This window comes from Dendrobates tinctorius, unplaced genomic scaffold (assembly GCF_039654945.1).
Source record: "Dendrobates tinctorius isolate UK_male_01 unplaced genomic scaffold, ASM3965494v1 ptg000265l, whole genome shotgun sequence".
Lineage (NCBI taxonomy): Eukaryota > Metazoa > Chordata > Amphibia > Anura > Dendrobatidae > Dendrobates > Dendrobates tinctorius.
Genome location: NW_027361932.1, coordinates 5,311,341 through 5,337,069, shown reverse-complemented (window position 1 = coordinate 5,337,069; position 25,729 = coordinate 5,311,341). Strand labels below are relative to the sequence as shown.

The following is a 25,729-nucleotide window of genomic DNA, read 5'->3' as shown; positions in this document are numbered from 1 at the left end:
ACCAAGTGCATTCTATGGTTCAAGCACTGTGAGGGGAACGCCATCTGAAAGATGATAATGTACCAATTCATACAGCTAGAATCGTTAAAGTATGGCACGAGGAACATTCTATTGAAGTTGAGCATCTCATCCGGCCCCCACAATCCCCAGACCTCAACATTGAGTATTTATGGTCGATTTTAGAGATTCAAGTTAGACGATCGTTTTGCGCTGCAAAGGCGCTTCCGCAGGTTACAAAAGGCTGCAAAAGGTGGACCTACACCATATTAAACTAACTTTTGTTGAGGTTTCCAGGTGTTTCCATTATTTTGTCCAACCCCTGTATATTAAAGTTCTTCACCTAAGCAACAATTTGATCCAACCAAATACTCAATATAGAATTAAAAAAAAACTGTACAAATGCATTAAGGCCCATTTACATGTTTCAATATTTCATACCTACAAGTTGTGGACTTCTAGAACATGAGCATAATACAGACATCTGCATAAACTATTGTGCACAGCAGGTGATATTTACAATGCATCTTCAAGCATACTAGCAATGCTGCTCAAAAGGAAACATTGCAGGATGACTGCTTACATTGGAAAATGTTTGATGTAATTTAGTCATCACAGAACAGAAGGATCCAGCTCAACGGACTGTGGATATATTTTTTAATCACGAAAGTGCTCGGAAGAGGACAAAAAAAAAAAAAAAAAAATCCAAAAAGTACAGCATACATGAAAGTGACATCGACACGTTTTAGAGGACTACGCACCCATCAATATATCCACAGTCCGCTGATGTGGATCATTCTATCTGATTGCTTCACACCTTGATGCAGTGTTCTCTGAGCGCCAAACATCTCCAAGATGTCTTCAACGGTAAGCTGGATTTAATCTTGTCTCCATAATTTAGTCATGGCCCAATAGGCAGATGCAATGACAGACCTGGGTGTCTTTATTAAAGGAGTTGTCCAGTATTTTATCTTGATTGCCTATTAGGATAGATAATATCAGATTGGTGGGTGGTGTGACTCCCAGCTCCCCCACTACCGATCAGCTGTTCCCGATGCAGTCGGAGGCCGGAAGTGATCAGTTGTAGAGGAGAACACCACAGATCTGTCAGTGATATGTTAGCTATATATGTCACTATACAAATGAATACAAGTATATCAGCAATACCGCACTGTAGCAAATATACAGTTGAAAGATACGCTGTTCAGCTCCGGAACTCAAATCTGGCTGCTAACGGCACCAGGAACAGCCGATTGGTGGGGGTGCCAGTATGTTATTGATGACATATCCCAAAGTTATGAATGCTGTACTCACTATTAACTATCCAATCTAATGGGTTAAAATTCTGGAGAGCAGACTTTTTGATCCTGGCGGTAGTCCAGTTTTATTACAGCAGCACCCTAGTCGCAATTTTTGTGGTACACTGGGCAGTACCAACACTACAGTAGTAACTGATAACTTCTTAATGACAAATGACAGGTTTAAGAAATGTTAAGTCAAACTGAACATGTGTTAATGTACCTAACACAATCGTGCAGTAATTCCTGGCAAATAATGCAGGTCAGTGTCTCTTCCATTTTGTCTGGCTTCACACTAGCTGCTCTAGTATCTTCAGAAGGGCCTTTTGAGACATTGGAAAGTGTCGAGCTTGAAGAGTCAATTTCTAAAGTAAAAGACAGAACAGATTGCATATGAGTAAGTCGTACAGTTATGTGCAATCAAACTCAGACAAGTGATGGGCTAAAAATATGTAAGACATTGTACATTAAGTGCTAGAGTGCTCTCCGCTGCATGGCAGGATCTGGTCAAGTACAACACCTTATTCTCATTTCCATCAAGGTTATAAAACTAGCCCCCATACTCTGAGACTTTTGCAAAGAGAAGGAGTTACAGATTATTTCCTCTGAAGCCCAGGGTGTTTCTCCAGACTTGATCTCCATTCTTCAGTGTTTATCCACTGCACAGTCTCATTTATGTCCCCAATACAAAATACGAAACTTTCCTCCATGTGCCCTAGACATGTAAACTAGATTGGAGCAGAGTCTGATATGCATCCTTGAAATGAAAGCAAAACAGATTAGCATTATTATTTATTGACTTTGCTGTACTTAAAGAAAAGGTCAGCTTACCTGACAAGAATAAAATGCAAGTGGAGAGAATAGTCCATAAATAGTCCACTATCAGACAAAACACTTTTCTGCAGATTTTAGTGCAGAGCCTGCTCAGAAAATGGCAACAAATGATCGCACATTGCTAATACACTGGATTGTCATCCTTCTCAATACACAAGGTATATTTTGTAGAATAACCACACTACTGCAAAACCTGTGTAACATACAGATTTGAAGCAAACATTTGAAACTCCCTGTGGCTGTAATGACTTGAAAATGTTTAAAAAAAGTGTCAGATAAAAAAAAATAAAAAAATTCTAAACTCACATTTCAGACATGGATAATTTGAGATTTTCAGGGTACAAAAAATAAATTAATAAAAACAAATTCCCGTTCCCTTTCTTTTAGCTACCCTGCAGCCACTTTTATAATTTGTTATGGTCTTCTTTTGGAACTTCTTGCCATCTTTCCCTATGTGCCTCTAGACTACTTCATTTTGAAGTTTGCTTTTATTATCTGTGTGCCACCTGGAAACCCCCTTTTAATTTTCAGAACCAGTGCCTTAGCCATTGCCACCCAAACCTAATTTCTCAACAAGTTTAGGTTCTTGATAGTGGGGATGATCACACAGGCTTAGGGCCCCGTCACACATAGCGACGCACCAGCGATCCCGACAACGATATCACCTTGTCAGGATCGCTAGTGTGTCGCTACATGATCGCAGGTGATGTGTCAAACAGGCAGCTTCACCAGCGACACGCGGGTAACAAGCGACGCACGTCGCTTAGTTACAGTCAGTGTATCTTAGATACCAGTGCGCTGATGCAGGGAGCTGGTAACCAAGGTACACATCGGGTTTCTAAGGGGCGCGCGCCCCTTAGAAACCCGATGTGTACCTTGGTTACCAGCTCCCTGCATCAGCGCGCTGGTAACTAAGGTACACATCGGGTTTCTAGGCGCAGCACGCCCCTTAGAAACCCGATGTGTACATTGGTAACCAGCTCCTGCTCGCTGGTCTCCGGCCTGTCATACGCAGCGATGCGTGCTGGCCAGCGGAAGACCAGCGACCCCAAAAATGTCCAGAAATTTCAACAGCGATCGACGAAATCCAGCAGGGGGGGCCGGTCGCTGATCGCTGTCACACACAGCGATCTCGCTAGTGAGATCGCTGTTGCGTCTCAAATCTTGTGACTCAGCAGCGATATCGCTAGCGAGGTCGCTGTGTGTGACGGTGGTTTTATAAGTAGACTACAATTGCTTTTTTGGCACTTTGATACTTTTCTTTCTTCTCTTAGCAAGTTGTATTAATTTCTTTGAAGAGATCAGCCAAAGGTATTTAAAAAAACAAACAAACAAACAAACACTACTCACCAACTTTCAGCTTCTTCTTGGGAGGAGGATGACTTTGTTCATCATCAGATTTTTTAGTAGTAGTCTGATCCTGGTCACTTGTCATATCTGTGTAACTGTGACCTCCACAGGTCATCTTAGTTTTCTTGTTCTCTTGTGGTTTAGCTGTTGTAGAAGCAGAATCTATATATAAAAAAAAAAAAGCTCAGGCTACATAACAGTGTACAAAATACAAACACAAAATATTAGGAGAGGCTGTGTGGCTAAGGATTCACCTTTTTGAGTAGTAAGTTTTTCCAGTCATCAACCAGTGGTGGGCATACACTAATCAACATTGAAACACCAAGAAGGCAAAGTCAGGGAATTATGAAAACGACAGGATCGAAATAATATATCATGAATAAGTCGAAACGCGTTGATCACTCATGTTTCTTAGACAGTGTGTTTTCATATGCTGGACACTATGTTGGATAATTTTATTTATGTGAATTATAAGTTAAATTTTAACACCCTAAGTGCTTTCTGGACACATCTTACTTCAAATTACACAACAAATTGTGGTATTCTCCTGGGCATGCCAATAACCCATATGAGAGAGAAAACCACTGTTTGGGCGCACAGAAGAGCTCGGAAGGGAAGGGAGTGCCATTTGAATTTTTGAAAGCAAAATTTGCTGGAACAAATCAGCGGATGCCATGTCACGTTTGGAGAGCCTCTGATGTGGCTAATCAGTGAAAATCCCCCACAAGTGACACCATTTTAGAAACTAGACCCCTCAGGGAACTGATCTAGATGTATGGTGAGCATACTGAACAGTGATCATATTATCAACACATGTGCCTCACAGAATTTTATACCACTGAGTGGTGGTGAGCGGCCGATCGCCAGCTGATTCTCACAGCTGACACCCGGGACTAAGTGCCAGGAGGGATCACAGACCGCTCCTGGAACTTTAACCCTCGAAATGCTGCAATCAAACACGATCACAGCATTCTGGGAGCAGACAGAGTGCTGATAGCCCCTCTGCCTTTGGATCGGAGACCCCGCGGCGTGACGCGGGGTCCTGATCGCTGCCATGGTAACCCGATGTCGTCATGACAACATCCGGGTTACCAGAGTCAATAAATTTCCTGGTCATGCGCAGTGCATGTCTGGAAGTCTCTCAGTGTCAGTGCAGTAAGTGCGGTGCTGACAGCTTCTATAGCATGCTGATGCTGCTTCATCTGCATGCTATAGAAGCAATCAGCCTGCAAAAAAGGATTGTCCCATAGTGGGACAAAGTATAAACGTTAGAATAAAGTAAAAAAAAAAAAAAATTAAATAATTGTAATATTTAAAGAAATATAAAAAAAAAATATTCTATCACTAAATAAATATTTGAATGAAAAAAAAATCTAAAAATAAAAAGTACACATAATCTTTATTTATATAGCGCCAACATATTCCGCAGCGCTTTACAGTTCAACATATTTGGTATTGCCGCATCCGTAATAATCCGATCTATAAAACTGTCCCACTAGTTAACCCCTTTAGTGAACACCATAAAAAACAACGCAAAAAACAATGCTTTATCATCAAACCACAGAACAAAAAGTGGAATAACATAGTAACATAGTTATTAAGGTTGAAGGGAGACTTTAAGTCCATCTAGTTCAACCCATATTCTATCCTTACGTGCCCTAACATGTTGATCCAGAGGAAGGCAAAAAAAAAAACCCATGTGGCAAACAGTAAGCTTCACATTGGGGAAAAAATTCCTTCCCGACTCCAGATACGGCAATCAGACTAGCTCCCTGGATCAACGCAATATTAAGGAAACTAGTGTATATACCCTGTAATATCATACTTTTCAAGAAAGGCATCCAGTCCCTTCTTAAATTTTAGTAGGGAATCACTCATTACAACATCATATGGCAGAGAGTTCCATAGTCTCACTGCTCTTACAATAAAGAATCCGCGTCTGAGTATGCTTAAACCTTCTTTCCTCCAGACATAGAGGATGCCCCCTTGTCCCCGTCACAGGTCTAAGAGTAAAAAGATCATTAGAAAGGTCTTGGTATTGTCCCCACATATATTTATACATTGTAATCAGATCACCCCTAAGCCTTCGATTCTACAAACTAAATAACCCCAAGTGTAATAACCTGTCTTGGTATTGCAGACCCCCTAGTTCCCTAATAACCTTGGTCGCTCTTCTCTGCACCCGCTCCAGTTCAGCTATGTCTTTCGTGATCAAAAAGACGGATATAAATAAACATGGTACTGCTGAAAACGTCATCTTGTCCCGCAAAAAACAAGCCCCCATACAGTGCCATCACCGGAAAAGTAAAGTTATAGCTCTCAGAATAAAGCGATGCAAAAATAATTATTTTTATATAAAATAGTTTTTATTGTATAAAAGCGCCAAAAACATTAAAACAAAAATGATATAAATGAGGTATCGCTGTAATCGTACTGACCCGAAGAATAAACCCGCTTTATCAATTTTACCACACACGGAACGGTATAAACGCCCCCAAAAGAAATTCATGAATTGCTGTTTTTTTTGTTCATTCTGCCTCCCAAAAATTGGAATAAAAATAAAAAAAAAAAAGGTCATGTTCTCGAAAATGGTATCAATAAAAACGTCAACTCGTCCCGCAAAAACCAAGACCTGACTCTGTGGGCCAAAATACTGAAAAATTATAGCTCTCAAAATATGGTGATGCAAAAACTTTTTTGCAATAAAAAGCGTCTTTTAGTGTGTGACAGCAGCCAAACAGAAAAAACAGGATTTTTTTGGGTTGCTTACCGTAAAATCTGTTTCTCGGAGCCTTCATTGGGGGACACAGAGACCATGGGTGTATGCTGCTGCCACTAGGAGGCTGACACTATGCACAAAAAAGTTAGCTCCTCCTCCGCCGTATACACCCCACCGACCGGCAGGAAATTCCTCAGTTAGTGAGAAAGCAGTAGGAGAAGTAACGGAATAGATTGAAAACAGAACGAAGAACTCAACTGTAACCAATCGACAAACATAAGAACAGGAGTTGTAGAACATGGGAGGGTGCTGTGTCCCCCAATGAAGGCTCCGAGAAACAGATTTTACGGTAAGCAACCCAAAAAAATCCTGTTTTCTCGTTCGCCTTATTGGGGGACACAGAGACCATGGGACGTCCCAAAGCAGTCCCTGGGGTGGGAAACAAACTTCCATCAGGCCAGTGGACTCACCACCGCGGCCTGCAGAATCCTTCTACCTAGGCTGGCGTCCGCCGAAGCATAGGTGTGGACCCTGTAGAATTTCACAAAAGTGTGAACCGAAGACCACGTTGCAGCTTTGCAAAGCTGCAGCGCGGAAGCTCTGTGGCGCACCGCCCAGGAGGCACCCACCGCCCGGGTAGAGTGCGCTCTGATCCCTGAAGGAGCTGCACGATGCTTGACCCGGTATGCCTCCAAAATTGCCGATCTGATCCAGCGAGCAATAGTGGCCTTTGAGGCTGGGTGACCTTTCCTTGCACAGTCTGGAATGATAAACAGAGAGTCTGACTTCCGCAAGGAAGATGTCCTGGCTAGATAGACTCTCAATGCCCTGACCAGGTCCAGCTTGTTCAAGGATCGCTCCCGAGGATGAGCTGGGCTCGGGCAGAAGGATGGCAGAACAAGGTCCTCATTGAGGTGAAACGAAGATACCACCTTCGGAAGGAAAGAGGGCGGAGGCCGCAGAACTACCTTGTCCTGATGAAGTACCAAGAAGGGAGAGCGGCAAGAAAGGGCCGCTAATTCCGACACACGTCGGATGGAAGTAATGGCCACCAGAAAGGCCACCTTCCAAGAAAGGAGGGCAGGGAAACATCCCTGAGAGGTTCAAAAGGAGGACCTTGCAGAACCCCAAGAACGAAATTAAGATCCCAAGGCTCCACGGGCGCTCGGTACGGAGGAACCGTGTGAGCCACAACCTGAAGAAAGGTTTTGACCTGGGGCCGGGAGGCCAGCGTCTTCTGAAATAAAATGGACAGTGCCGAAACTTGACCCTTAAGGAACTGAGAGCAAGCCCCGCATCCAGCCCTGTCTGAAGAAACGCCAGAACAGAAGGAAGCGAAAAAACCATGGCCGCAATGTCATTGGCCTCACACCAGGAGAAATAGGCTTTCCAAGTACGGTAATAGATCTTGGAAGAGGAAGGCTTTCTGGCGCGGATCATGGTATGAATCACTCGATCAGTGAATCCTGCCCGTTTCAAAACCTCGGTCTCAACAGCCACGCCGTTAAATTGAGCGACCGAGAATTGGGGTGGCAAATCGGGCCTTGCGACAGCAGATCTGCCCTGTCGGGAAGCTTCCAGGGGGCGTCCGCGAGAAGGTTGACAATGTCCACGAAGCAAGACCTTCTGGGCCAATTCGGGGCGATGAGGACGACTGGAATCCCTTCTGCCTTGATTTTCTTCAACAGCTTGGGAAGAAGAGGCAAGGGAGGGAACAGGTAGGGGAGCTCGAACTGTGACCAAGGAACGGCCAGAGCGTCGGCGCCCCCTGCCAGGGGGTCCCGAGACCTGGACACGAATTGTGGTACCTTCCTTTTGAGGAGAGACGCCATGAGGTCTACGTCCGGGGTTCCCCACCGACGGCAGAGCAGATGAAACCCCTCCGGATGTAGGGACCATTCCCCTGCCGCGAGACCCTCGCAGCTTAGAAAATCGGCGGCCCAGTTGTCCACGCCGGGAATGTGAACCGCGGAAATTGTTGGAACAAAGGTCTCTGACCATTGAAGAATTCTGGACACTTCCGCCAGGGCTGAGACACTCCGTGTCCCCCCTTGTCGGTTGATATACGCCACCGCTGTGGCATTGTCTGTTTGAATCCTGACAGGCAGGCCCTTGAGGCGTCGTTCCCAGTGGACGAGAGCCAGAAGGATCGCTCGTATCTCTAGGACATTGATCTGCAGAGCTGATTCCTGAGTCGACCATCGACCCTGAACAGTGTGATTGCGGAACACTGCACCCCAGCCGATGAGGCTGGAGTCCGTTGTGACAATCTGGGAAGAAAGGACCGCCCCGAGAGAATGAGGGGAGACGTCAACCACCAGTTGAGAGACCGCTTGATCCGGCATGAAAGACGAACCGGACGATCCAGAGACAGAGCCGACCTGTTCCACCTGGACAAAATGGCCTGCTGGAGGGGCCTGGCGTGAAAACTGGGCAAAGGGAACTGCCTCTATTGCTGCCACCATCTTCCCCAGAGTCCTCATGGCTGTCCTGAGAGATGAAAACCGTGCGATCTGTAGTGATCGGACGCCCTGCTGCAGGGAAAGAATCTTGTCTTGTGGGAGAAATACCCTTGACCGACGAGTGTCGAAAAGAAGGCCCAGAAACACAAGGCGTTGAGTAGGGATCAGACAGGACTTTTCCGGTTGACGATCCACCCAAAACTGGACAGGGTGTCTAGAACGATCGCCACACTTAGGCGGGCCTGATGAAAGGAGGGAGCCTTGATCAGAATATCGTCGAGATACGGAAAAAGAACAAGACCTCTGATCCTCAACAAGGCCATCAACGCCGCCATAATCTTCGTGAAGACCCTGGGAGCGGTGGCGAGCCCGAAAGGGAGCGCGACGAACTGATAATGTTCGTGGTGAATCGCAAACCACAGGAACTTCGGATGTCCGGGAAATATGGGCACGTGTAGATAGGCATCTTGGATGTCTATGGAACACATGAATTCCTGCTCCTCCATGGAGGCAATCACCGAGCGAACCGACTCCATCCGGAAGTGGCGGAGGCGAACTCTCTTGTTGAGTAACTTGAGATCCAAGATGGGTCGAACCGCCCCGTCCTTTTTCAGCACCACAAACAGGTTTAAATAAAACCCTGTGAATCGTTCCGATTCGGGAACGGGCACAATCACCCCGGAGCTGAGGAGAGAGGCGATGGCCGAACCGAACCCCGGGATCAAGGCAGGATCCCGTGGCGGACGGGATTGGAAGAAGCGATCCCGTGGAAGAGAAACTAACTCTATTATGAATCCTGTCGATACAACCTCTCTGACCCAAGCGTCCTCTACTGAGGCGAACCAGACGTCGCTGAAGAAAAGAAGTCGACCTCCCAATTGGAAGGGACCCACGGAAGACCGATGATAGTCATGCGGACGTAGACCGTCCAGATCTAGATCTGGGTGGTCTTCCCTGGGAAGAGTGGGACCGCCAGGACGGAGTGAGCCTGAAGGAGACCTTCTTTCTTTCCTGACGTGCTTGTGGCCTTTGCTGGTTGGAAGGGTTTTCCGCCGCATTGAAACGGCGGAAAGACCGAAAGGGACGGAACTGACGCCTTGGAGGAGGTCTGCGAGACTTGGATTGGGGGAGAAGAGAACTCGTACCTCTGGTAGCGTCCTTAATAATCTGGTCCAATTGGGACCCAAAGAGACGCACTCCTTGAAAAGGCAGATTAGTCAAACTTTTTAGAGGACAAGTCCGCCTGCCAGGCCTTGAGCCAAATTGTACGTCGGATTGCCACGATGTTGCTTGACGCCTGAACCGCGCAAGATGCGGCATCCAAGGAAGCAGAAAGCAGATAATCCCCCGCATGGGAAATCTGATTGGCGAGATCGGCCAAATGCTCCGGTTGTGCCTTATCCAGAATGCCCTGCCGAAGGTCCTCTGCCCAAGCGGATATAGCCTTTGCTGCCCAAAATGAAGCAAAGACTGGACATACCGCCACAGATGCCGCCTCGAAGGCAGACTTTGCTAGGGATTCTATGATTCTGTCATTAGAATCTTTTAGAGACGCTACACCCGACAGCGGAAGAACAGTATTATTAGAGAGTCTGGATACGGGAGGGTCCACTGAAGGAGAAGCGGCCCAGTTGTCCGTGAGCTCTTTAGCAAACGGATACAGCACGCCGAGACGCTTTCCTCTTTGAAAGCGTCTAGTCGGATCTTCCCTTTCCTTGGTAAAAATCTTCCCAAACTCGGAATGAAAGGGAAACACCCTGGAAGGTGTTTCCGCCCGTCTGAACGAAACCTCCTGATCTGAGGATTTCTGGCGTCAGTGATGTCGAAGGTATGGTAAATCGCGGCAATGAGGTTCTGCACCGTAACCTTAATGTTCGCATCCTGATCCGAATCCAGCTCTAAGACCCCTTCAGATTCCGAAAGCGCTTCACCTGACTCGGGAGAGGAGGCCCGAGAGGGAGACTGCTGGGGAGTATGGGGTGAGGTAGGGCGAGGAGAGGACTCCGCCTGGAGATCCTGCCTGGGTCTCTTGCGACTGACACTGGCTGGCTCAGATGGGACGTCCTGGGACGTGCTAGGTCCCGCAGAAGCTCCCAAGGGCAACTTATCCAGAACGGCTACTAGGGACCGAGACACCTTGGTGAGGTCTGCCACCGACTGTGATAGGGAGGAGGCCCAACCTGGCAAGGGGGGCTCACTCACCCCTGGGGCTATGGATGGCTCCTGAGCGGCGTCAGGCTGTGCAGGGGAGGGCCGAAGAGCGGGTACGGTCAGCCGTAGGGATAGACATTGTGAAAAACCTGAGGTAGTGCCGGAAGGTTGGGGGACAGAGGGCGGAGAAGGGTCAGTCTGCCGTGCAGAACTACTCACGGTCCGGTGTCCCCAAAAGCGATGCTGCTCGACCTGTCCGGGGATGCAGATCAGGGAGAAGTCCGGCTGGCCGTCCCAAAGAGGCAAAAAGCTGCTTGCAGAAACTGCACAGGGGCTGGGGAGCCTCTCCAGCTGCGTCCGGCTGGCAGGCTGTGAAGATGGCGCCTGCCTGTAGAAAAGCGCGGGTCCCGGGGAAGGGCGGTCCTCGCAGGGTTAATAATTGCTGCCCTCTAGCCATATGCTGGGCAGGAGAGGGAAAGGCGGGGGGAGGGCCTGGGGAGAGCGGGAGTGAAGCCCGCTTAGTAGAAAGGGGCGGGGGGCGTGGCCGCGACGCTGCGGTAGGCCCGAACACAAGCCGGAGCCTAAATTAGTTGCGGCGGCCGCCTGTCAGCAGGGGGTCGGCGCGGAAGACGCGTCGCAACACCGGGCCGCGTCCCTGCCCAGAACTGCTCGACCCCAGCGCTACCCCTGCCAAAATGGAAAAAAGGGGGAAGCACAGAACGAGGCCCGTGAAGACCCGGGGCCTGCATGGATGCGGTGACCGTGGGGGGATGCGGAGCGTGCAGGGACCCTAACGTGGTCCCCCTGGCGACCGCTCCAAGAGAAAACGCCGGGGGAAGACTGACATACTCACCCAGGCAGGGGGCCTTACAATAAAGGTACCTGAAAATCCCACGCTGTCTGTCTCTATGAAATCCGCGCCTCATCCAACCTTCAGGCTCTGGTAGGCGAGATGGTGGGGGGCAAGGACCGTCCGTGCGGCTGGCACCTACTTGTGCGAGGCTCCTGGTCCTGCTCCGGAGACCTATGAGGATACGGGGTGGCAGTACACGCCGTACTCATAGTCTCTTTGTGGGAGTACGGATGTGACTTTTCACTCCGTATCCCTCTGGAACCTGCAAAGAAACGACGCACACTGAGGTAGATATGGGTCTAATAAAAGACCCGTGTCCACCTCCTACTGACACTAAGCTAAACTGAGGAATTTCATGCCGGTCGGTGGGGTGTATACGGCGGAGGAGGAGCTAACTTTTTTGTGCATAGTGTCAGCCTCCTAGTGGCAGCAGCATACACCCATGGTCTCTGTGTCCCCCAATAAGGCGAACGAGAAACCCGCTATAACGCCTCTTTCACACGTCCTGATATTTCCGGTACTGGAGATGTCAGAGTGTGTGTGTAATATTTGTGGCACACATGTGCCACATCAGTACCACAAGGATGGGTGCCAGGGAAGTAGCGTTACAGTAAGCGCTGTTCCCCAGCGCCGTGTGCGGAACACGGCTCTCATCACTCTCCCCTGCTCTGCTGGCGATTGGCACAAGAAGGGGAGAATGACGAGAGCCGTGTTCAGCACCTGGAAGCGGGGAACAGCACTTACTGTAACGCTTCTTCCCCGATGCTGATGCATGTCACATGGATGACATCAATGTGTGTTATGCATATGCACGTGTGTGCTGGATGTTTTGTAGCCCAAGCTGACATGTCAGCGTGTTTTGCCCACAGACACAGGGTCCGTGGAAACACACTGACATGTGCACAGACCCATTCACTTGAAAAGGCAAATAGCGCTCTGTTCCTCCCAAGTCTCTCTGCATGGCTGCCCAATGGTATAAAATTCTGTGACACACCCATGGGGTAAAAATGATCACTGCACCCCTAGATGAATTCTTTGAGAGGTGTAGTTTGAAAAATGGGGTCATGGCACCTGCAAACCATAACTGTAAAATCTGGCACGCCTCTCCTTCTGAGCTCTGCCATGTGCCCAAATAGTGGTTTACCCCCACATCAACGTACTCAGGACAAATTGCACAAATCACTCTTGGGGTCCAATTTCTCCTGTTACCCTTGGGAAAAAAAGGAAAAAAAGATTGGGGGCGAAAAGTTCATTTTTGTGGAAAAAAAAAAAAATATGATTTTTTTATTTTTACGGCTCTACATTATAAACTTGTGAAGCACTTGGGGGTTCAAAGTGCTAACCACACATCTAGATAAGTTCGTTAGGGGGGGGGTCTACTTTCCAAAATGGTGTCACTTGGGGGGGGGGGGTTTCCACTGTTTAGGCACATCAGGGGCTCTCCAAATGCGACATGGCGTATGATCTTAATTCCAGTCAATTTTGCGTTGAAAAAGTCAAACGGCGTTTCTTCCCTTCCAAGCTCTGCCATGCGCCCAAACAGTGGTTTACCCCCACATATGGGGTATCTGCATACTCAGGACGTATTATACAAACAACTTTTGAGGTCCAATGTCTCTTGTTACCCTTGGTAAAATAAAAAAAAATTGGATCTGAAGTAATTTTTAACCCATATAACTTCCTAATAAAAAAAAAAAAATTGGTTCTAAAATTGTGTTCATATAAAGTAAACGTGTTAAAAGTAACTTAAGTATTTTGTGTGCCATATCTCTGATTTAAGGGCATGAAATTCAAAGTTGTAAAATTTTCAAAATTTCTGCCAAATTTCCATTTTTTTTTTCACAAATAAACGCAACTCATATCAAAGAAATTTCATGACTATCATGAAGTACAATATGTCATGAAGACCATGGTAGCGTGTCTCGGCCATTCAGGCTGTCCACAGTAGCATGATCAACATGTGGCCTGGTGTTGTTTCGAAAAACAGCTCTTGGGACAATTTGGTCCAACTCCTGAGATTATTGAGTAGTATAATGTAGGGTAACCAGACCTCTCAAGTCTCCATTTCAGGTACACCAACAACTCAGTTTTACACTAATTTGATGGTGGCATTAGTGGTACAGCCATTTCTCCAAAGTGTCCCAGGAGCCATTTTTCAACATGATAGTGCCAGGCTGCATGTTGCTCATGCTACTGTGAGAAGCCTGCATGGCGGAAGTCTCTTGACTTATCTTCCATTGAGCACGTCTGGAACATCCTTTGTTGACAATTGCAGTGGGAGCTGCCAGTAGCAGATCTTGATTATTTACATGTCCAAGTACATTCAGCATGGCCGAGTATTCATTACACTACCATTAATAACCTCATTGATAATATACCAGGGCAGGTCATTGAGTTTATTTCTGCATGTGGAGCACATACTGTTTTCAAAAATTTTTGTTTCCAGTTTTTTAGCATTTGGATATGATTAACATGCCTATCGATCTTATGATTTTCCTTCTTGGTGTTGCAATTTCAATGTTGAGGTTATGTGCAAGGTTCAAACTGAACTGCAAAGATGAAATGTGGTGGGAAACAAATTGCATGCTTCTTTATCCATTAGATTTCACAAACCTCCTTGAGATGGCTGTATCTGCATGGCAAAAAGTGGCTCTTGGCAGGAGGTAGTGGGTGTGTAGAGGATAGATGTGGAGGTGGAGGGCTGAGGTTCCTCTGACGTCAAAGTGTCTTGGAAGGGAGACAATGGCTGAGTCGCATCTGCTTCACCTGAGGTATCTGTAAAAATCTTTAACAGCTTAGGTTCTGGACTGGTAAAATCCAACTACAGGATCAACTTGGAAATTATATAGACAGCACATTTGTTTTTACCTTCATTGAAAAGCAAAACTTTATTTCACACCAAAATCCTGAGTAGGTTTTCCCAAGATTAAATATACTGTAAGTTTACTTAAAATAGTTACAAGTAAAATCATAAAAAATGCTTGCTATGGTCCAGGGTGGTGGTCCCAATTCTAATTAGCAGACTTAATAAGAGATCACAAGAGAAGGGGGAAATCAAGAAAACCAGCGAGTGCAATCAATTAAGAAAAGCTTAGAATGCTATAATATAACAGACTAGTTATACTTGCCTTACCAAACCCACACTGCTCTAATGCAACTGATTACTAGGCCCTCCCCAGTCTCTGCATCCTGTCCTCCAGTGATGACATTTCAACAAGTGACTACTGCAACCCAATCACTGACTGACACCACTGAGGTCACCTCTGTGGCCCATGCCAGTGATGAAACATAAAGCATATAGAGAACATTGGGAGTCCCGTGAAATGAAGACTGGAGTGGTGGGTAATTAAAGGGGTTATCCACTACTAGGACAACCCCTTCTCACATTCCCCATGTTTGCCCCCGTTTAAAATAAAACTATCTATACTCACTTCCAGTTCCAGCGGTGTTGGCACTCCCGTTCTTGAGGCTACCTCATGTGAGCCCCAAGAACAAGCGTGCCGACACCTATGGAGTCGCGCTGACACGGAAGGGGAGTAGAAATGCTATTTTAATGGAGGCAAATAAGGGGAATGAGAAGGGGTTGTCCAAGTAAGTATTAGGCCTCATTTAGACATCAGTTTTTAGCATATGTGGTTCATCTGTAGTTTTCACGGATAGAACACGTAGCCATAATAGCTTATGGAACAGTTCACATGTTCGTACATTTTTTGAGGTCCAGAAGCCCAAAACAAATCAGAGACATGTCCATTTGTGATTGGAGTCACAGATCAAAATCACCCATGTAAGTCTATGAATCTGTGAAAATCACAGACGGCGCACATTGTCATCCGTATGCTGTGCATGTTTAACATTGTGATGGGTAAAAGAAGCTTTGCAAATCTGTTTTTTTCCATGCAATAAAATTACTTATGAAATTGATGGTAAAAAAGGGACACACTGACAGAAAAAGACATAGGAATTGTTGCAGACAAATAAAGCTGGTGGATGCCGTACCTGCTCGTGACTTCAGCCAAATTGGAGAGATGAAAGGGTGATTCCAAGCCCATCCACTCAGGTAAAATAAAATCAAGAGGGAAAACCCTCAAAGCCCTACGCGTTTCTGCCGCACTTCAGCGCCCTTAGGAAGGTAAGGTTTGGAGGGTTTTCCCTCTTATTTTAAAGGGTTCTAATAAAAGATGATTTTATTTCACCTGAGTGGATGGGCTGGAATCACCCTTTCATCTCTTCGATAGACAATCACTGATGTCTTAAGTAGGCCTGTTTCTTATGTTATACCGTTTGGTAAAAAATGACAAGAGGCTAGATACAGTTTTAAGGGAAAACCGGTTATGACATTAGTAGACAAGCTGATTTCCGTGATCTGTGCCTTATGTGCTAATGTGCAATCATGCTTGAGAAATCATAAATGCAGTGTAGCATAGGGCAAAATCTGTCAATCAGCAGCTTGAGGCAGTGCTAGAAAGAATACTATGAACATAGGGCACTGATGGCAGTCCTGGCCACACACTGCAGAGATTACCATGTAAGATTTCTAATTCTGCTGAACTTAAAAACAAAGGAGAAGCTTGTGAAATCAGTGTTTGTCACCACTTTATCCTGTCCTTGACATATAACTTATTATTTTACAGGAACCATGACATATGTGCAAAACCATTTTGCAAGAGACGCTTGATCTCATTTTTTTTTCCTAGGATTGAATAGCATTCATGTTACCCTATTCTGGCTGTCAGAATAATAACTCTAAAGATAAACACCAGATATAAGTATAAAGTCTAAATGGCAAGTACAAGCATTAACACACCCACCTGCGGGCTCTTGCATATTGTCTTGTGCTAAATTCAATGATCTGTACAGAAAAGCAACATCTATAAAACAGAAGCAAAAATCATTTTATAGAATGGTAAATTTATCAAAATGGAATCTGTCAATAGATTTCTGTCACCTAATCTGGGAGCAGAACATTGTAGAGACCGTGTTCTTGATTCCAGCGATGTGTCACTTACTGGGCTGCTTGCTGCAATTTTGATAAAGCGTTTTATCAGACGATCACTTAAAGAATAATAAAACTGCTGCATTGTTTCTCTCCATATTCAAGAGAAATGTATAATCCTACCCCAGCACTGATTGGCAGCTTTCTGCCTATGCACAGCGATGTGGATGGAGTTATACAGAGCTAAAAAAAAAAAAAAAAAAAAAAGAAGAAGAACATGATAGATCTGTAGCAGATAAAACAATCATTTTCTTAGTACTACAACAAGCAGCCCAGTAAGTGACACATGCAAGGAATCAAGGTCTCTGCCACTACATCATGCTGTTCTCAAACAGGATAGCGAAATCCTGATGACAGATTCCCTCCAAGTGCAGGTCCCTTCCCTCCCAGCACCCAACAGTCCCTTCTGGGAGAAAAAAAAAAAAAAAGAAAGCACATACACAGAGTAGCAACTTACTTTGTTCTGGCTCATTCTTCCTATAAACAACATAGATTACATCGCCGTTATTTAAGGTGTAGGACTGCTTCTTTACCACCTTCTGCTGGTTAATCACAGTGCCATTTGTGCTGGAAAAAAAACATTGACATATGCAACATCAAACATAACATTTACAATTATATGGAAAAAGGTTTAGCTAAATCACTAAATAAAACACTTCTAATGTGTAAACTACAGTTTTTCCATGCAGTATAATGGTAAGGTAATCCAACGCATACAGTCTTTGTCCTGTCAGTTCAGCATTTGCACAGACACTATTAAATTGGAAATAATATTAAGAAAACTCAGGCTGTGTACCCATGTAAGCGTTTTTCGCGTTTAAGCGTTTTTACCGGCAAAAACGCTTACAAGAAGCATCCCATTCATTTTAATGAATTCCGCACTTTTTGTGCATATTGATGTGTCTTTTTTTCGGCGAAAAAAACCGCATTGCGGTAAAAAAAAAAAAAAAAAAATTGGCATGCCCCCTCTCCACCCACAGGAGCAGAATACTGCACACGTTACATTTCGCTAGCATTCCCCCATCTTGAGATTGGGGCCCCCCGAAGTTAGGCCCTATACATAGAATGGAGAAATGTGATGAAGGTGAAAGTAAAAGTGCTGAGGGGAAAACAACAGTTGTGACTGACAGTGACGGATTATAGCGACGGCACCAAAGAGTCGCTGCTAAAGGGGCCACACCACAACACACAAACATTTCACAAACACCAAACAGACATCACACAGACAGCACACATACACCAACCCACAAGCACAACAACACACAAATGCCGCAACACACCACACACAAACACCACCCCACAAATACCACCCCACCCCATAAATACCACATGCACATCACACACACACACATACGCAAGGACCACACACGCCTGCAATCACACTCAGATGGATGCACCCTACACACACGAACATTACTGAGCAGCAATATTGGTCAGGTGAAAAATGGCTCAGTAAGAGTGCCATTATTGCTTACTATACAGGGAGCTTTCATCACTGAAGCTGCTGAGGTAAAGTGAAAGCTGAGCTTTGATTGGTTGCTATGGGCAATTAGACAAGTCTGCCTGTGAGGCGGTTTTCATTACGGAGATGTGAGCTCCTTCAGGTCATAGTAATACTGTGTGAGGGCTGCTCTGTATTTACTATTCATCCTATTATATCTCTTATCAGTCAGGTGAATACTAAGGCTATGTGCACACGCTGCGTTTTTGGCCCTGCGGAGTTAAGCTTCTCACTTTACGGTACTACAGCGTGAGAAAATTCTCATGCTGCGGCGCTGCAAGTGACAGGAAGATCTCAGATGACCTGTCAGCGGCGGAGTAACACAGTGCAGAGGATTATCTCCGTCATTGCAACACCGGAGCCCCTGGAGAGCAGTCGCATCTGCTGTGACAGCTCTCCATGGGAGATCGTCGTGGGACAATCGTTATTAATTGTATTACGGCAGACACAGGGAGTATATTGTTTGTTTACCATTTTAATTTTATTTGCAGATGATTGGTGGCTTCGGGGATTAGGTGTATATGGTAAGTATGTACTATACGTGTACTGTATGTAGGTTTATTTTATTTTTTTTAACATTTAAAACAGTAGCCGGATGATGGGACTACTAATTTCCCATCGTTGGTGGATCTGCAGCGTTTCTCGCACCCACATCCGCAGCAAATTCGCAGATCTAATTTACATCTGCAGTTTTGCTGCGGCTGTGCCTGACTCAATGGAGGTCAATGGGTGCAGAAAAGCTGCAGATCCGCAAAGAATTGACACGCTGTGGAAAAAAAACAAAAAACAAACAAACATGCTGCAAATCTGCGCGGATCTTTCCGCAGCATGTGCACAGCAAATCTCCATTTCCCATAGATTAACATTGGCTGTGCACTACACTGCGGATTTGATGCGAATCCGTGCGGCCAAAACCGCTGCAGATCCACATCTAAATCTGCAACGTGTGCACACAGCCTAAAAGGATCAAATAAATAAGGACTGTTTTTTAAAATGCCGCCCAAAAACGACCATCTATTGGGCAAGTTCATTTTTGATAAAAATGAGTTAAAAAAATAGTTGTAATAGTTTATACTACATAATATGTATTGAATATGTAAAATCAATAAAAATGTTGAAATAAAAAAGTTCACATGAATGTTACGACAAATTAGTAAAAATGCCAAAATAAAAATTTAAAAAGTGGAAAAAAAAAAAATTTACTGTAGAACTCTGAAAACTTCAATTTCAGGGTGACACTGAAAATTTTACTTTAGCTACCATAACCAACAATTTAACATTTTCCAGGAGCGAAGCCACAGGTATTCTACTAGTAAATAAATAAATGTCATAAAAAGCAGTGGGAATAATTTTGCAGAGTTCCCCACCGATCATTGGAAGGAATAGAAAGGCAAAGCTGAGCACTGACTCCTATGAGATTGAAGAGACTGGTAAGGGTCTCATTACTTAGTCTAAACCCTTTCTCCTGGGTTGATCGACCAAACCAATGTTTATAGGAACACCTATTGATTACTTTTTCACATTTAACCCCCAAACGCCTTTTAACAGCGGCAGCTGAGAACACTTAATTCCTCAGTGCCGCTTTTTTACGGCGCTAAGAAATAAGGGTACAGCACCGCCCCTCCCCCCCCCAACCCAGTGTCGAAAAATCTCTGCTACTGGGGTTAGTCGAGACCCTGGGGAACAAGATCAGGGCCGGTTGATACAGATAACGATACGAATAACGGCGATCGCAAAAAAAAAACAAAAAAAAAAAAAACAGCCAATTTAAAATTAATTTCTCTCCTCCGATATGAACCATCATATCAGAGAAAAGACAAAAGGGGTCCCCCGTGACCCCCCATACACCATCCCCCCAGCCCTCCTGCTCCGTCCCCTGCTTCATCTCCATGAGAAAAACACACAGTGCACAGGTCGACATCTGCAGTCTGGCAACAATAGGTAATTTTTCCTATTGGTTCCTTTTGATCACTGTGATGGGGTCTATCACAGTGATCAAAACAAACAAACCAAACAAAAAAAAAAAAAAAAAAAGTAAATCAAATCCACCTTTGTCGCTATTTTCAAAAGAAAAAAAAAAAAAAAAAAAACAACCACACCACATGGTCTGACAGCTGGTGTTGAGTGCAAGCGCACGTGAAAGTAAGCAAGTCCGGTCTGGCAAAACCAAGAAAGGGAGCCGGAGAAGTGGCCCCAAGCAGAGGACTTACTCACCTTTCACGTTTGCATCCTGGTAATTATGTGGCTATTGTTTGGGCACATGTGGTTGTTTAGGTCGTTACCTACTGTGGCTCTATAGCCTGGACATGACTTTTTTTAGGGGCTCATTTCAGTCCAAGGCTTTCTATTATGTGGACCATTGGATAGAATATATATATATATTTTCATACATGCATACACATATATACTAGCTGAAGAGCCCGGCGTTGCCTGGGCATAGTAATCAACTGTGGTTAGTTATAACAAATAATGATTATATTGCACATAAAAACCGTGTATCTATTCCTATCCTGTGTGATACTGACTGCTGAGCTGTGTATCTAATCATATCCTGTGTGATACTGACTGCTGAGCCGTGTATCTAATCCTATCCTGTGTGATACTGGGCTCCCCCTGCAGTCTGTGTCAGAGGGTGGTCTGTGTTGGCACGGTAATAAATTATGTTATTTCCAGCTTTACAGAAGGACGATACACCATAGAAATGATAAGAATAATAGGCCTCAGTTACCACAACTGTCTACAAAGAAAACTGTTGCTGATAGCAACCAATCACAGCTCATTTTTCATCTTTTAAACAGCTTTGGGACAGCGTGGCGAGTTTTGTGGCGACTTTTGTGTTTCGACTTTTATGTGGCGAGGTTGGTGTATGTGTGGTGAAATGTGTGCTGAGGGTGGTATAAGTGTTGAAGCACGTGGTAGTGTGTGACGCATTTTGTGTGTGTGTTCATATCCCTGTGTGTGGTGAGTATCCCATGTCAGGGTCCTACCTCAGCAACTGTACGGTATATACTCTTTGGAGCCATCACTCTCATTCTTTAAGTCCCCCTTGTTCACATCTGGCAGCTGTCAATTTGCCTCCAACACTTTTCCTTTCACTTTTTCCCCATTATGTAGATAGGGGCAAAATTGTTTGGTGAATTCAAACGCGCGGGGTTAAAATTTCACCTCACAACATAGCCTATGACGCTCTCGGGGTCCAGACGTGTGACTGTGCAAAATTTTGTGGCTGTAGCTGCGAATGCCAATCCCGGACATACATACATACATACACACCCACATTGAGCTTTAGATATATAGATTATATATATATATATATATATATATATATATATATATATATATATATATAGTTAGGTCCATATATATTTGGACAGACAATATTTTTCTAATTTTGGTTCTGGACATTACTAGAATGGATTTTAAACAAAACAATTCAGATGAAGTTGAGACTTTCAGCTTTCATTTGAGGGTATCCACATTAAAATTGGATGAAGGGTTTAGGAGTTTCAGCTCCTTAACATGTGCCACCCTGTTTTTAAAGGGACCAAAAGTAATTGGACAATTAACTCCAAGGCTATTTCATGGACAGGTGTGGGCAATCCCTTCGTTATGTCATTCTCAATTAAGCAGATAAAAGGCCTGGAGTTGATTTGAGGTGTGGGCGCTTGCATTTGGAAGGTTTTGCTGTGAAGGAAACATTCGGTCAAAGGAGCTCTCCATGCAGGTGAAACAAGCCATCCTTATGCTGCAAAAACAGAAAAAACCCATCCGAAAAATTGCTACAACATTAGGATTGGTAAAATCTACAGTTTGGTACATCCTGAGAAAGAAAGCAAGCACTGGTGAACTCATCAACGCAAAAAGACCTGGGCGCCCATGGAAGATAACAGTGGTGGATGATCGCAGAATAGTCTCCATGGTGAAGAGAAACCCCTTCACAACAGCCAACCAAGTGAACAACACTCTCCAGGAGGTAGGCGTATCAATATCCAGATCTACCATAAAGAGAAGACTGCATGAAAGTAAATACAGAGGGTTCACTGCACGGTGCAAGCCACTCATAAGCATCAAGAATCAAAAGGTTAGACTAGACTCTGCTAAAAAAAAACATCTAAAAGAGCCAGCACAGTTCTGGAACAACATTCTTCGGACAGATGAAACCAAGATCAACCTCTACCAGAATGATGGAAAGAGAAAAGTATGGCGAAGGTGTGGTACAGCTTATGATCCAAAGCATACCACATCATCTGTAAAACACGGCGGAGGCAGTGTGATGGCTTGGGAATGCATGGCTGCCAGTGGCACTGGGTCACTAGTGTTTATTGATGATGTGACACAGGACAGAAGCAGCCGAATGAAATCTGAGGTATTCAGAGCCATACTGTGTGATCAGATCCAGCCAAATGCAGCCAAACTGGCTGGTCGTCGTTTCATACTACAGATGGACAATAACCCAAAACAAAGCCAAAGCAACCCAGGAGTTTATTAAAGCAAAGAAGTGGAATATTCTTGAATGGCCAAGTCAGTCACCTGATCTCAACCCAATTGAGCATGCACTTCACTTGTTAAAGACTAAACTTTAGACAGAAAGGCCCACAAACAAACAGCAACTGAAAACCACCGCAGTGAAGGCCTGGCAGAGCATCAAAAAGGAGGAAACACAGCGTCTGGTGATGTCCATGAGTTCAAGACTTCAGGCAGTCATTGCCAACAAAGGGTTTTCAACCAAGTACTAGAAATGAACATTTTATTTACAATTATTTAATCTGTCCAATTACTTTTGTATACCCTCAAATGAAAGCTGAAAGTCTGAACTTCAGCTGCATCTTAATTGTTTTGTTTAAAATTCATTGTGGTAATGTCTCTAGAACCAAAATTAGAAAAATGTTGTCTCTGCCCAAATATATATATGGACCCATATATATATATATATATATATATATATTTATTTATATTTAAGTCTTATGTCTGTCTGTAACCTGAAATCCCACCACGCTGAGTGGCGCAGCTGTTTGTAACAGTAAGCTGCGCCTGCCGCTGATTGGTCGCAGCCGCCAGGCCGCGACCATTTAGCGGCAGGTGCAGCGCTCAATCGGGCGCAGCGCATCTGTAAAAAATAGAATTAAAATTAAAAAAAAGGTTATACTCACCTTCCGATGGCCCGCGATCTCCACTCCACGCGCCCGGCCTCGCGGTCCCAGTAATGCCTTGCACCTTAGACCGGAGATGACGTCACTCTCGCGAGAGCGCGAAGTCATCAGCGGTGTTTCACGCAATGCATTACTGGGACCGCGAGGCCGGGCGCATGGAGGGGAGATCGCGGGCCGTCGGAAGGCGAGTATATAACTTTTTTTTTTTATTTTAACAGAGACCATGCATACAAGGAAAGGGGGGGGGTGAGGGTGACCATGCATACCAGGATAGGGGGGTGAGGGTGACCATGCATACCAGGAAAGGGGGGTGAGGGTGACCATGCATAACAGGAAAGGGGGGGGGGGGGGGTGAGTTGGACCATGCATACCAGGAAAGGGGGGGGGTGAGTTGGACCATGCATACCAGGAAAGGGGGACCATGCATACCAGGAAAGGGGGTGAGGGGGACAATGCATATCAGGATTGGGGGGTGCATTATTATTAAAACTTCATAAATAAACTACATACATATTCTAGAATACCCGATGCTTTAGAATCGGGCCACCATCTAGTATATGTGTGTGTATATATATATATATATATATATATATATATATATATACACACACACACACACATATACTAGATGGTGGCCCGATATATATATATATACACACACACACACAGTTGTGGCCAAAAGTATTGACACCCCTGCAATTGTGTCATATAGTAATCAGTTTCTTCCTGAAAATGATTGCAAACACAAATTCTTTGGTATTATTATCTTCGTTTAACTTGTCTTAAATGAAAAAACAAAGAATTGTCCTAAAGCCAAATTGGATATAATTCCACACAAACAAAAAAAAGAGGGTGGACAAAAGTATTGGCACTGTTCGAAAAATCATGTGATGCTTCTCTAATTTGTGTAATTAACAGCACCTGTAACTTACCTGTGGCACCTAACAGGTGTTGGCAATAACTAAATCACACTTGCAGCCAGTTGACATGGATTAAAGCTGACTCAACCTCTGTCCTGTGTCCTTGTGTGTACCACATTGAGCATGGAGAAAAGAAAGAAGACCAAAGAACTGCCTGAGGACTTGAGAAACCAAATTGTGAGGAAGCATGAGCAATCTCAAGGCTACAAGTGCATCTCCAAAGACAAAAATTGACAAGAGATTTCAACGCAAGATTGTGCAGATGTTGCATAAAGAACCTCGACTAACATCCAAACAAGTTCAAGCTGCCCTGCAGTCCGAGGGTACAATAGTGTCAACCCGTACTATCCGTCAGCGTCTGAATGAAAAGGGACTGTATGGGAGGAGACCCAGGAATACCCCACTTCTTACCCCGAGACATAAAAAAGCCAGGCTGGAGTTTGCCAAAACTTACCTGAAAAAGCCTAAAATGTTTTTGAAGAATGTTTTCTGGTCAGATGAGACAAAAGTAGAGCTTTTTGGGCAAAGGCATCAACATAGAGTTTACAGGAGAAAAAAAGAGGCATTCAAAGAAAAAAAAACACAGTCCCTACAGTCAAACATGGCGGAGGTTCCCTGATGTTTTGGGGTTGCTTTGCTGCCTCTGGCACTGGACTGCTTGACCGTGTGCATGGCATTATGAAATCTGACGACTACCAACAAATTTTGCAGCATAATGTAGGGCCCAGTGTGAGAAAGCTGGGTCTCCCTCAGAGGTCATGGGTCTTCCAGCAGGACAATGACCCAAAACACACTTCAAAAAGCACTAGAGAATGGTTGGAGAGAAAGCACTGGAGACTTCTAAGGTGGCCAGCAATGAGTCCAGACCTGAATCCCATAGAACACCTGTGGAGAGATCTAAAAATGGCAGTTTAGAGAAGGCACCCTTCAAATATCAGGGACCTGGAGCAGTTTGCCAAAGAAGAATGGTCTAAAATTCCAGCAAAGCATTGTAAGAAACTCATTGATGGTTACCGGAAGCGGTTGGTTGCAGTTATTTTGGCTAAAGGTTGTGCAACCAAGTATTAGGCTGAGGGTGCCAATACTTTTGTCTGGCCCATTTTTGGAGTTTTGTGTGAAATGATCAATGTTTTGCTTTTTGCTTCATTCTCTTTTGTGTTTTTTCCATTTAAGACAAATTAAATGAAGATAATAATACCAAAGAATTTGTGACTGCAATCATTTTCAGGAAGAAACTGAGTATTATCTGACAAAATTGCAGGGGTGTCAATACTTTTGGCCACAAGAGTAGTGAGAGTGTGTGAGAGAGAGTGAGAGTGTGTGAGAGAGAGAGAGTGAGTGTGAGAGAGAGAGAGTGAGTGTGAGAGAGAGTGAGAGAGTGAGTGTGAGAGAGAGTGAGAGAGTGAGTGAGTGTGAGAGAGAGTGAGTGAGAGTGAGTGAGCGTGAGAGAGAGTGAGTGAGTGAGCGTGAGAGAGAGTGAGTGAGTGAGCGTGAGAGAGAG

The 25,729-nt window shown here is 44.8% G+C and overlaps 1 protein-coding gene across 4 annotated transcripts in view; it reads right to left on the bottom strand.

Annotated features, from left to right (window-relative positions):
• CHFR (checkpoint with forkhead and ring finger domains) overlaps positions 1 to 25,729 on the bottom strand; it is a 101,666-nt gene that overhangs the window by 44,566 nt on the left and 31,371 nt on the right. For 3 of the 4 annotated variants that reach the window (XM_073559022.1, XM_073559023.1, XM_073559024.1), the window contains 5 exons: positions 17,115 to 17,224; positions 16,473 to 16,532; positions 14,278 to 14,439; positions 3,480 to 3,641; positions 1,519 to 1,660 (listed from right to left, as the gene is read on the bottom strand). In XM_073559022.1, the coding sequence (XP_073415123.1) occupies positions 1,519 to 1,660; positions 3,480 to 3,641; positions 14,278 to 14,439; positions 16,473 to 16,532; positions 17,115 to 17,224 (636 nt within the window). Of the gene's footprint in view, positions 1 to 1,518; positions 1,661 to 3,479; positions 3,642 to 14,277; positions 14,440 to 16,472; positions 16,533 to 17,114; positions 17,225 to 24,240; positions 24,409 to 25,729 lie in introns of those variants that run through there. The other variant, XM_073559025.1, reaches the window with a different exon arrangement.